The 12,809-nt window shown below is 44.3% G+C and overlaps 1 protein-coding gene across 2 annotated transcripts in view; it reads right to left on the bottom strand.

Annotated features, from left to right (window-relative positions):
• Positions 1 to 12,809, bottom strand: part of LOC138245980 (proton channel OTOP2-like) — a 255,059-nt gene that overhangs the window by 59,911 nt on the left and 182,339 nt on the right. For both annotated transcript variants that reach the window (XM_069200101.1, XM_069200102.1), the window contains exon 6: positions 658 to 1,511. In XM_069200101.1, the coding sequence (XP_069056202.1) occupies positions 658 to 1,511 (854 nt within the window). The remainder of the gene's footprint in view (positions 1 to 657; positions 1,512 to 12,809) is intronic.

Raw genomic sequence — 12,809 nt, 5'->3', positions numbered from 1 at the left:
GGTGGCAGTCAAATCCCGCATTGGCGGTGGTCCAGCCCGCCAACGCAAGTGTGGTGGTCTATAGACCCATAGAATTGAAATTGTTGCACTACCTTGGGTTCAAGTGTATTCAGTACTGGGAAGACTGCATGGTTGGGGACATTATGGCCCTCATTATGACCTTGGCGGGCGGCTTCAGCCGCCCGCCAAGATCTGACCGCCGGGCGGCCACCAATGCAGCCACACTCCCGCCGCGGTCATAATGAGATCCCTGCTGGCCCGGCGGGCAGAAACCTGGTTTCCGCCCGCCGGCCCAGCGGGGACCTCGGCCACAACACAGGAGCCGGCTCCAAATGGAGCCAGTGGTGTTGCTGCCGTGCGACGGGTGCAGTTGCACCCGTCGCGCTTTTCACTGTTTGCTGTGCAGACAGTGAAAAGCTGCATGGGGCCCTGTCACTGCTAATTATGGATCATTCTCCCATTAACACAGAGAGAACTCAGGTGGAGAGCTGAGTGACTTGCTAGCACCTGAAAGTACCAGTCACATTTGCTATTTCCAATACATTATATAGTTTAGACAGAACTGACCTGAATTTGCAGACATGCACTCTCGGTTTGATGATTTCACGCACATGCATACATGCTATGCAAGGTTTTCACTGTATTTGTAATACTTACAAGGATGTTTCCTAGGAGCAGGAATGCACAGATCTCTCTCAGAAGTCTTCTCCTCTTTCTGTGGGTTGAGAGAGAAGTTGACAGTGTGGCCCTTATTGATGTGATTGATACCCTTGGCTTGGAACTTGGCTCTTGCTGAAAGGTATGGTGGCTGGCGCTGTCTAGTGTTGAGGAATCTTTTCTTGGTGGTTGAGGAGGAGCCTTGTGTTGGGGCTGCCAATCGTTGGGCAGTTGACGGTGGAGGCCTTCAATGATGAAAATGTTCTGTATTGTGTGCTGCACAATCAGGAGCAGTGAGTATGTGAGGGTTAGGGCCTTCAAGCGGTCTCTTGGGTTACTGGCTACCATGGCCACAATGGAGTAGTAGGAAATGCAGTACTGCCCAATCGTGGCGACAAAGAGCAAAGCCACATCCAGGGAGCGGCTTGGGTTCTTCCGATTGTCCATTTGTCTCCTGTCAAATTTAAAAACAATGATTCCTCCAAGGGCCGCAATCGACATTAGACTCAAGCAGATCACATGGAAGATGAAAAAAGTTGTGAGCACTTGGTTCCTTAGCTGCTCATTCTTTAAATGCAACTCGTAAACTACGAACAGTGCTACGCCCACGACCAGCATGGAAGTCCCACAGATCAGGCCCATGAAAGGGATCTCCCGCACCGACCTTAGCTTCAGGTGGTGCGGGTGAGGGACATGGTCATCCATTAGGCGCCCCACGTTCTTCCACATCACATAGGACATAGCACAGGCAAAGAGGCTGAACTCCAGATTAAAAGGGTAGAGGTAATAGTAGGCCTTCCTCAGCAGTATGCACACAGAGTTACAGTTGCAGCTGCTGTTGTGTGAAGATTCATCTGAAAGTAAAAATAAAAAAGAATAAACTGAAGTGAAACTCCAAAGCACTTTCTACTTACAGTTGCAGCTCTTTTATCAAGTAGTTGCCCTTAGGCTCACAGGATCTTTCCCCTACAATGACATGGAGTAAGCTAATCTGCACAGCAGTGGTCTAACACAAGCCAAATCAGCACCTGGGAGCAGGGGAATATTTGCCATAAATGTTTTCTCTTCCAATTGGGAACATTTCTGTATATTACTGTTATGCACTTAATTACAAGGATGAACACTTTTGCTTCTTCTTGCTAATCAGATTTTATTAAATTGTTAGTGTTTTAGTAACGTCTGACCTGTTTGAGCTCGAGCCAACTTTTTTTTGTTAAAATGTGCAAATTATGCAGTGAAGATGGTAGATTATGTGGCAAGTGCAGCAAATCCATAATTATGTGGAAAGGGTTGCGGATGCAGAATCGCATAATTCATGGTAATAGAGTGAATAACAGGATAACTGTTCATGCTTGGCATAGATATCCTGATTTTTGGGGTTTCTTTCTGTGTATATGTATTATGGGAGTACTTATGTATCAAAGAAGGTGTGTTGCAGTATATTACATTTTGCATATTACGGTGGTTGTTTCATAATGTGATGGTGCATGTGTAGTAGTGAGATTGTGTTATTTCTTCTGTATTGGTTTATGACAGTTGTAATATTGTTGTATACGTTTTTAAAGCATCATTTATATAATTGTAGTGGGTTCATTTGTGAAATAGACATGTTTTTGTAGTATTGCTTACCACATTATTACGTGGTTTAGTCATAAGAAAATTATACTGATCAATAGTTCTGCACTAAATGTAGTTTGGGTGACAAGTGTAGAAAACATTATTCTACTTAATTAGTTTTTTATAGGGAAATGAGCAGAGTGTTGGTAGTATTTGATCGTGGCATCAGTGACATTATTGATGTATGTACATGTATTTCTATAGTGCAAACCTAGCCAAAAGGCAGTGAAGCCCTATACCTGGTCAAAATAAGCACAAAACAACAAGTCATAGGAGAGGAAACTAGGTTGTGATGGTTAATGCATTGTGATGTAGTGTTCTTTAGAGAGGTGAGTCTTTAACTCTTTCCCAAATTGGAAACACTTTGGGGTGGTCCAGATGGATACAGTGTGTTTCAAATCATGGGTATATAAATAAAAAAGGTCTTCTTTCTTGTTTTTCTTTTTTTTTTTACGTTTCTTAGTCTGTGTTGAGATGGTGTCCTAACTGAGAATGTGCTGAGAACTACCAGAGATGCCATGTTTCTTTTGGTTCTTTCCTCGCTTCCCCCCTCTTGCTGATCCTGAATCTTTGTTCTTGGGATTTCCTTGTCTAGATTCCTGACTCCTGGTTTTTGCCAATCCTGTGAAGACTTGCTCATCAAGGTTTATTTTTTTTAACCACATTTTGCTTTTTCTTCCTGGGAAAGTGGCAGTTTCTCAAGGGCACTTCCCTTCCAGTGTGTGGTGAGGAATTATGGCTTTATGAATCAATTGCGCTTACTTTGGACAGCAGATGACCTGGATTACTGAATAAGAACATAGACCAGACACACCTAAATTGGAACCCAGAGTCTGCAGTCACAACAACTGGACTGTAGGCTATAGACCTAGGGATCGGTGCTTCTCAAGGACCATGGTCTAGATGTTGCACCAAGGACTATTAGGTGTGTTGGGTCCACAGCCTCGAAAAATAGCATGCAGTTCCAGGCAATGGCTGTGGAATCAAGATGTGCCCACGTAGCCCCCTTTTATAGCCATTCAGATACCAGCCACAGGTGTCCAACCTCCACTGGGCATGACCTTTGGATGTATAGAGCAGTGATGGTCTATGTGCACTGCCACCGTCCTGCATCCAAAGATCAGGTTCTGCACCCAACAGGCTGTGGGGAGGCAACTCCTACTTTGCACAGCTTTTGGTTGTGTACAGGGGGTGGTTGGCTGCAGGGCTTAGTCCTGTGCCCAACCTACCACAGGTGCCTAATTCCTTCTGTGCACTGCCATGCACAGCAGCGGTAGGGGGCAGGGCCTTGCCATCTGACAGGCCCTGCATTCATCCTGCCATGGGCAACCAACCCCTTGTGCAGAGGGGGTTGGCTGCATAGCCTGGCAAATAGCCTGGCAAATACTGAGACCCTTTTTATTATTACATTTTTTTATTAAGTCCATTGGCCCGCAAACATTGCGGGAGGTCCAACATAGGCTCAAAACCCTTGCTCTAGTTCCAGGTACCATTAGGCAAGCTTTGTAGATCTTGGACTTCACTTCGGGAGAGGAACCCAGGCTTTGAGTCCACAAACCTTGAAGCAACATTGGTGTTTTTTTAAATATTGACTTAAATGGGACTCTTTGGGCCTCCATCCAAATCTGATCCAGGGTGTCAGAGGATGCTACCCCTGCCATGTTATGGTTCTTTTCAGTATTTTTTTGTTTTTTGTCAGGTCACGGGGACCAAGCCCCCAAGACATGTATAAACTTTATTTTGAAGTGGCTGCCAGCCAATCAGAGATCTTCCGGTCCACAGACTGACTTTGGATTCACAGATCTACAATGGACGATGGGGAAAAAAAGCTTTGCAGTCCAATCAGATATGAATACTTTTTTCATTTAGTACGAAAATAAATGTCTGTGTACTAATGATCCAGATATCAATATCGATTTTACCCTTTGTGTCCCACCAAAAAGAAAATGCTATTTTTTTAAAAAACTACTGAATGGATTCACTCCCAAGCAATGGCACTTCCTTGAGTAAAGGTCTGCTTTATGCCAAGTTTGGTGTAATTCCCTTCAGCCATTTGTTCTGTATTGGAGAGCAAAGACGCCTATGGGATTTAAAATAGGACCTGGCACTTTTTTGGTCCCCACTTGGTGGATCTGCATGAAACGTGCCCTGCGTTTGCCTCAACCAGTAAGAAGGCAAGAGAAGATGAGAATTTCTGACCAGCCAGTATCAGTGTTGGAATGATATCATTAGCCAAATGGAAGAACTGACAATTTTCATTAAACTTTAATAATGTTCTTTTGAAACACCAGCCCCAATTCACATACCAATCTTTTAAAAGTATATAACTTTGAGAAGAGGTGTGATGGATAAGTAAACATTTAAACACCAGTGCTTTATAAATCTGGTACTATAAATGAACATAAATGGATGTAATGTTATTTGCCTGCTTTATTTGCTTAGTGTGTTCAGTTTATACATTTTTACAGAGCTAAAAATATTCCCTGCTTGACTTCCTCCATCTTCTCTCCCTTCTGCTTCTGGTCTGCCTTTGCTGTGAAGTCAGGGGTTTGACTTGTGCGTATCTGGTAGGCTGCCTCACTCAGTTTCTTTTCTGTGTGCAGCGGCATAGTGTAGTCAGCGAGATGCAAGGGATGGGGGCGTGAATCTCAAATTTCTCAACTATAAAGCAGTTTGCCACATGGTGAATGTGTGGGATAACCAAGATTTGGGATGGACTGTTCTCATGAGAAGCAGGGTCAGTACGGCGTAGCATTAGTGGAGCCTTTTGGGCTGATTTGGAGTTTGGCGGAAGTTACTTTGCCGTAATTGTCCACCCATCCAATTCTGAGTTGTGCAGATTGAAAGTTCTATGTTGTTGAAGTAAAATTTACTCTGTCAGTGTAAATCTTAATTTGACAGCCCAACATAGTAGGTACCATTGAAGTAAGCCATCCGACCGTCTGCTCTATTTGCAATAGGCTGTCAGATTACTGCCCGGTACATCCTGGCTATGTTGGACAGTAAAAAAAGAAAAATGACCCCCACACCTTAAGAGAAAAACTGGTATGAAGTTCCTTTTTTATATTTTTAAAAAACAAACTCCTGCTTTTTTGTTTCTGAAAAATAAAAAAACGTTATTAACAGCAAATAACTCTTGAGAGCACTGTCTATTCTCGTCTGCTGGGTCTGATGCGGAATAGTTTTACAGATAAACTGAAGTTCAACCAATCAACGTAGCGAAAATAGGACCTATTTTATAGAATGGGGAAAATTGTTTTCTGCTTTCTCAAAGACATAAATCCTTTGTAGAAACTGTGAGATATTTAGATGTTCCCGATCTCGCCATTCCCTAAGCACCAGGGTTTAATCTTGTAGTGAAGAGCTAATGCCAGACTGGACTACTTGTCAACCTAAAGAAACAGCTCCTGGGAATCATTATCTGATGGTACTTCGCGATAGCGTAGGCCCTCTCAGATGTGATCCAGATCCTGAGCTACCTCTTCCCTTCTGACATAGTTCCCTAACGAGGGCATAAGGGGTTCAGTGGTGTCAGATGAAGACGAATCACTATCATGCTGTATAAGATGCCATCTGTAATTCCTGGGTCCCTTTGCCCTTTCAGTAGATATGGCCTTGTATCAGGAATCTCATTTGGGGGTAAGCACCTAGAAATATTCCTACACACATTCTCTTCCACATGATCAGAAGAGTTATCTGCGGATGAATGTGTCTTATTCTTCGCAGTTCACTTGCCCTCCATGAGTCACAATGAAGGCTCGTCATTGAAAATGAAAAAATATAGCTCATCATTGACCAATCAGACAACAATAGGAATATCCATTAAGGAGTAGAGGAATTTTCCAACTATCCTCTCTTCAACATCTCTATATATTTAACCTTTTTAAAGCAATGACCAGAAAGAACAAACAGCCTTTAAACATACATAATTGCGTGCAACAAGTCTCTGTGTAGGTCATACTGGCTACTTCTCTGTTGAAAAATGCTCACTACCTGTGACCTTTTTATTCCTGCCTAGAGCCTAAACGCAGTTTCCTGGTAGCATGATCAAATATATGCAATGCATAAAGAACCTAGAATCAGATACTCTGAAGCCTACTGTGAGGAGAAGACAACCTGCTGGTTACACGGTACTCCTTTAACCTCCTTTCAAACAACTCACCTGAACCCCATGCTCCACAGGCCCCAAGAGAGAACTCAAAAGTCCATTCTCAGTTGGGGCTGATACCCCCACTTGGCTGGCTCTCAGTTGAAGGTAACTAGGACATCCGGTTTACCACCTCTCTGCTGAGACAGAAACAAAACAGGATATGCTGGGGGTAGGTGAAGCCGCTGACCCAAGGCAAGAAATCGGTCTTAGTTTCAGATTTGTAATCAAATTGGAAATAAAGTTGAAAGGCCTGTCTGTGTAGGAGGGCGCATAACAATATCAACTTCATAAACATCTTGGCACTCCACTGACCTTCCCCTCAGCATCTGTTAGTTTCCTCCTGCTCAGCACACCTTCCGTCGTGTCCGATCTCTTAAAGAGCCTGCTGGCCCTGAGACTGATGACGCGGAAATGAAGGTTTTACATTTATTAGCGCATAAACGTAGTGCTGCAATAATCAAGTGTGACTTTAATCGAAATAATAAAGATTGTACGGGGACAAATGTGCCCTCAGAGTAGTTTGCCAACATTTATAAGCGTGCTTTATATAACGTGATGTATTAGAATTGCACGAATCTGACATAATCGTAAACGTGTGCTATGATTTGCTTGTTTGAAATGCTTTAGCTTAGCATAACTTTAGTGGAGGCTTCGGCCTAGTTGCCTGGTCTCACGGTTTAGATGCTCGTGTTTTTCCAATGTGCTAATAAACGTGTATTTCTGCTTGAAGCTGTACTTTTCCACTGAGATCGTTCACATGCTTATCTTTAAGGTTTCGTGCCAGCCTGGCATCTTCTTCTTTGCTCCAAGGTCAATCTGCAGGTGCGGACAATGGAAGCTCTGAAAGTGAGTTAATTGGTATAATATGTTGCAACTTACGTACCCGTCTCCAAGGATAATGTATGCCTAGGTGGAAGCTTGAGAACTGTTGTTTTTGATTGGACAATTTGAAGCCAACCTATGAACCCTCCAATGGAAGACCCTACTGGTTTTGAACTGTTGTCTATTTAAACCAGGTGCACAAGAAGAAAGCAGCCATTTTGCACCCTTTACAGCCATTACCAGCCTTTTACCCGCCATTTTGCAGCCATTATGGCCCATCTTGCTGACTTCGTCATTTTGCCATCTTCTACGATGCCAATTGATGTCCGATGCAATTTTTGAATGAGACTTTGATGCTTTCTCTAATCGAGAGAAAGAGACTTTAAATAATTCTTGCCCTAGAGACTTTAACTTTGAACTGTCCCTTTGCATGAAGTAGTAGTTTATCTTGCCGCCGTGAGGCAATTGCCCCGTCCACTTTGCCCCTTTGCCCCGTCCCATGCTGATCGAAACCGGTATCCATGCTGATCGAAACCGGTACCTGTGAGACGAAGACTTCCTTGAATGCTGATTGTAATTGGTAAATATGAAAGGAAATTGTACAATTGCATTGTGTTTCTTTTAGGTAACCAACTGCTGATTTTGATAAGAGCCCTAGCTAGGAGTTTTCTAAATTAATGTTACTAAATTGTTTTTGCATGAAGTCCCACATGCAGATGCTAATTCGAGGTTAGATGAGGAATCATTGGTGCACGATGCAATTTGAGACCTTGTTATGCTGACTAATGTATTAAATTAGCTCATTACAGATTATAGTTTTAGTGGTTTGTGTTGCTATTATCGAATGCATTGTTATTCAAATACTGCATAGATTGCATCTTTTCCGCCGTTATGGACAGCTATTAATGTTCATTTACATATATCAATTGGTGTTGAGACACATCTATATTGTGCTAGCTTTGTTAATATAGGGAAATAAATTCATTAACTTTGAATAAACTGGTGTGGTTATTCATGGCCGAAAGGTCATGGTTCGCCGAAATGTATTCTGGATTAATTGTTAAGTGTTATGTTGATCAGGGTATTGCTTATGTTCGTTATTGATTATTGATTAGATTAAATTGATTGATCTCGGGTGAAGAGAGTCTCACTTAGCCAAAAGATTCATCGACCCGAAGAGCGTCCAAATACAGGTAAATTATTAGGGAGGAACGCTCTATCAGTAGATGGTAGCAGAGGACGGTTTAGACTTTTGAGACCCCACTCGAAAGGTATATGGTGTTGAATTAGATTTTTCTTGGATAAAACAGATCGAGAGAATGATGATGGGCTAAGTCCCCCGTGACTTTCCCGGGATCTCGGAGCTTGCGAATGGAGAGAATGGAGGTGTGAAATCAGCGTTGGCGGTACTGGTGACGGTATGAGTGAAGTTAGGATTTTGCGCTTGCACAGCTTATTGCCGCAGATTGTTTGAAAAGGTTGCGAGGATTTTAGACAATAGCGGAGGTGCGACTCCGAGTGTAGGAGTAGGGAAGTCGTCGAACTTCATAGAAATAGCGGAGGTGCGACTCCGAGTGTGAGAGTAGGGAAGTCGTCGAACTTCATGTGCATGTGGCGCTTTGTGCAGAAAAAGGTCCACGTGGTTGTTGTTGTTGAGACGGGCCCTGCGAGGTCAAGAGACTCCGGAGTATGTTGAAAAGTGTATGAGACACTTGTTTTATGTTGTGGTCTGGTCGGTTTAGTAGGTTGACCGGGCGTGGTCAACGAGTCGGTACGTGCGTTAAGGGAGTGAAAGAAAACTTCGACTTCGGGCTTTGACAAATTCTAAGTGCACTAGAATAGATCATTGACAAGTTGAGAGCAGAGTCTGCAGGTCAGATTTGCTTGCAAAAGTGGGGACCGAGAAAGATGGAATAACTGCTGAGGCTAGTGAAAAATCCCTAAGGTCCTGAAGCGATTGTGTTACCCTTCCTATAGTAAACCGACAGATCTGTTTTATTATTATTTTTTTGGTAGCTCGCGATACATGCCAGAAGTGGTTACGAGAGGAGCGGAGTGAAGGAGGACTAGCCGCGAGGCTTTGTCAGCCGCAGTGTGTGTGAGTGTGACGTCACTAGGAGCTGCGCTGGGATAGGTTGGTTGCAGAGAAGGGTCGCGCACGGATTGGACGCAGTCCGTGGGGCTCGATTGGAAGGGGAAAGGCAAGCGAAGAGTATTCCGGGAATTAAAGTCACTTATTGATTACAAACTTTGTGAAATAAAAGACGAGAAAATTAAATTTTTTAAAGCATTTAAGAGTGCGATGAAGGGGGAGTCTTACATTAAAGCGAGCGTAGGAGAGGAGACGCCGCCCGAAGGTACACCAGCTTAGATTGTAATGGAGGAAAAAGGGGTAGCTCCGTGCCTTTGGCTAAAGCAATGGCACAAGCTGAAAGAGAAACATGGGAGCGTAGCGTTCCCGATCCATGGGACATTCAATATAAGGATCCTAGAGAATTTGAGATTCGCGATGTACGACATGAAGGTACCTCCAAGGCCAGCACAGTTTGAGGCTCTAGCGATTTGGGAACTAATGGCTAGACAGCAACAGCAAAATAAGTTTGAGACCAGAATAAGGAAGGTAGAAAAGACACTAGCGGACGCTAGGTGGGATAATGCACAGAAGGTGTGGAGGTCAGATGTATTGCAGGGGATAAAATTGTTTCCCGCAATTACTAAGGAAGAAGAGGCGACAGGCAAGAATGTTACCTGTAAGACAAACAGGAGGTGTTCCAAAGATAGAGAGGACGAGGAAAAGTTAAGGAGAGAAGAGGAGTTAGAGGATGAGGAGTTAATTATGCAATTGCTGAACGACCGTCCACCACCTTATGCAGAGAGTGGACAAGGTCCAAGTACCAGTTCTGCCCCTCAGGCACCGGTACAGAATAATGAAACTCCGAGTTCAGGAACGCCATCGGGATCTAAGGACCCGAGTTTACTGTTCACCCCGCAGATACCGCAGGTTAGGAGAATATATCCAGATGTGCCTATACTGAAAACAGCAGAAAATTATCAGCCGCAGGTCCCAAGGTACTACAGCAGTGACAACAGTACGGGAATGACCCTAGATCCAACCGTAATGGGAGTACAGAATGGTCGCAACCCAACATTGGCACAAGCTGAATCAACTCAGTTTTTGATGCCTCAAAAGCAGATGCAGGGGGGAAACGCACATGCTCAGATGACGGGGAGTCAGATGGGCATGCCGGCAATGATGACCCATAGTGTGGGAATGAACATGCCTCAGAACATGGGGAATGGACAGAACGTAGATGCGATATCCCTACCCATTACTGTAGGTCCACCGGTACCTTTGTACATTCAGCCTAATTCGGGTACGAGCGGTCAAGGATCAATGGTGCAGAGTGGAATGGAAAGGAGGTGCATACAAAACACTCCAGAGACAACTCCGATAGCGGCTCTGCCAACTGGATCTGGGTCCTTGATGGAGTTCAGTCCCATATGTGCTCAGTCAACAATGGTGAGGTCGAGTCCCCCACTGATGATACCGCTATCATCGAACACTGAAAAGTTGCCGCAACCATCAATGGCAGTCGATGTGAATGCTACACTGATGGGGTTGAATGCGCAACAGCTGACACAGTGGTTCAACAGTCTGAATTCCACACAAAGCTCAGACAATGGGAAGGGAGAAGACTATCTGAATAGGGTCAGGTTGAACATGGAAGCAGAAGAATTGGTGGAAGGGACAATGGGTGTGAATAGGTTAGAGTCCTACTCGGAAGAAGAGCTGAGGTATCTATGTCCCAGGATTACGAGAGAAGTGAACAAGGTACATAGAAGGTTGCAAGAAATAGCTGACAAAAACGGGGTTGAGATAGACAAGACGAAACACTTGAGCAGGAGCTATAGATTGGATTTCGGGACCACAGACTTTGAACACATGAGGTCAGCAGGCATGAAGACACACCTTAGAGAATTGCTGCAGAGTGCGCAAGTGTGGAGGTGCTTAGACAAATGGGAAAGCAGATGGTTAAAGAGAAAGGAAAAGAGGAAAGACAGTGTCCAAGAGCACAACGAGAAAAGACCACAGAGCAGTGATGCAATAACCATGTTACCAATGAGGGAGACAGCAGGGGGAAAATTAATACATGTACCGTGGCACAGGAGCGACATTCAGTCTTTTACGGATGATTTTCCCAAACTGAGAGAGAAACCGATAGAATGGTATCAACAGACTGATAGGTTTGTGAAGCTTGCAAAATGTCTCTGGGAAGACCTGAACACCCTCTTTGAGATTGTGGTTCCGGCAGATTTGTGGGAGGATTGCAAAAAGGCTGTAGGTTGGCCGACAAGTGAACCAGAGAGAGACAGGGATACGGGTGCACCATCACCTATGGTGATGAGCTTGTACTATAAGGTGATTGAGCATTTGAAGACGAAAGTTGCTTCGAAAAATGTGGATTGGCAGAAGATTGATCGAACTGCCCAAGAGGCTAAAGAGTTGATTCATAGTTACTATGAGAGGTTGTTGAAGGCGTTCAAGAACTACAGTGGCACGGAAACAATAGAGGCGAAGGACATGCTTCATTTTGTGTTTAGATTTGTGGAAGGGCTGAGACCAGAGATAAGTCAGATGATAAAGTCGCATTTGATTTGTTGGCAGTCGAAACCTATTGATGAGGTGTTGAATTACGCGAAATACTGTAGCGACGAAATTGAAGTGAAACAGAAAAGGTTGAAGGAGAAAGTGATGATGATGCAACTTAAAGCAGCTCAGACAGGTCTGCAAGGGTTGCAAGGGTTCCAACAGCAGATACCGCAGCCGCAGGGAAATATGGTGTTTCAGCCACAGGCGAGAGGCAGAGGAGGTTTTGGGAGTAATGGTCCGGATTTGAACACTGTTGTAATTCCGAATGGTGTGCAGGCAATGAAAAGGGTGATGCCGTGTCACGTGTGCGGAATAGTCGGTCATTGGAAACGCGAGTGCCCGATGGTGGTGCAGGAAGGTGCAGGTGTTGGTCAGCAAAACAATGATGTCAATGCATTCCAGACAATGAGGGGACCGAAAATGAGAGGTCCAAACCCAAATTTTCAGACCATAAATCAGCTGCAGGGATTACAGCCCATGCGGCTGCAGCAGATGCAGATGCCCCGTATGCAGATGACGCAAATGCAGCCAATGCAACAGCAGTTTCCCATGGTACCTAATCAGCAAATGCAAATACCTTTGGCACCAGTGAGTCAGCAGCAAGTGATGGTTCCTCCACAGGTCTCGGGTCAGGTAATGAGTACAAATGGCACCGTACAACAGTTCCCATTACACAGTGAGAATGGAATAAACAATGTATGGGAGAGTGAAAGTTCAGATGAGGAGGGAAATTGTGTGCTTGCAGCATCCTTGGAAGTTGATCAAAAGGGTCCATATGTGGAGGGAAGAGTTATGGGTCATAGCGTTTCATTCTTGGTCGACACAGGAGCCACACGTTCAACTGTTAGGAGCATTGAAGTACCAAATTTGCCACTCTCAGGGAGGACAGTCCAAGTGGTGGGAGTAGCAAAC

This window comes from Pleurodeles waltl, chromosome 7 (assembly GCF_031143425.1).
Source record: "Pleurodeles waltl isolate 20211129_DDA chromosome 7, aPleWal1.hap1.20221129, whole genome shotgun sequence".
NCBI lineage: Eukaryota > Metazoa > Chordata > Amphibia > Caudata > Salamandridae > Pleurodeles > Pleurodeles waltl.
This window is presented reverse-complemented; position numbering and strand designations above follow the sequence as displayed.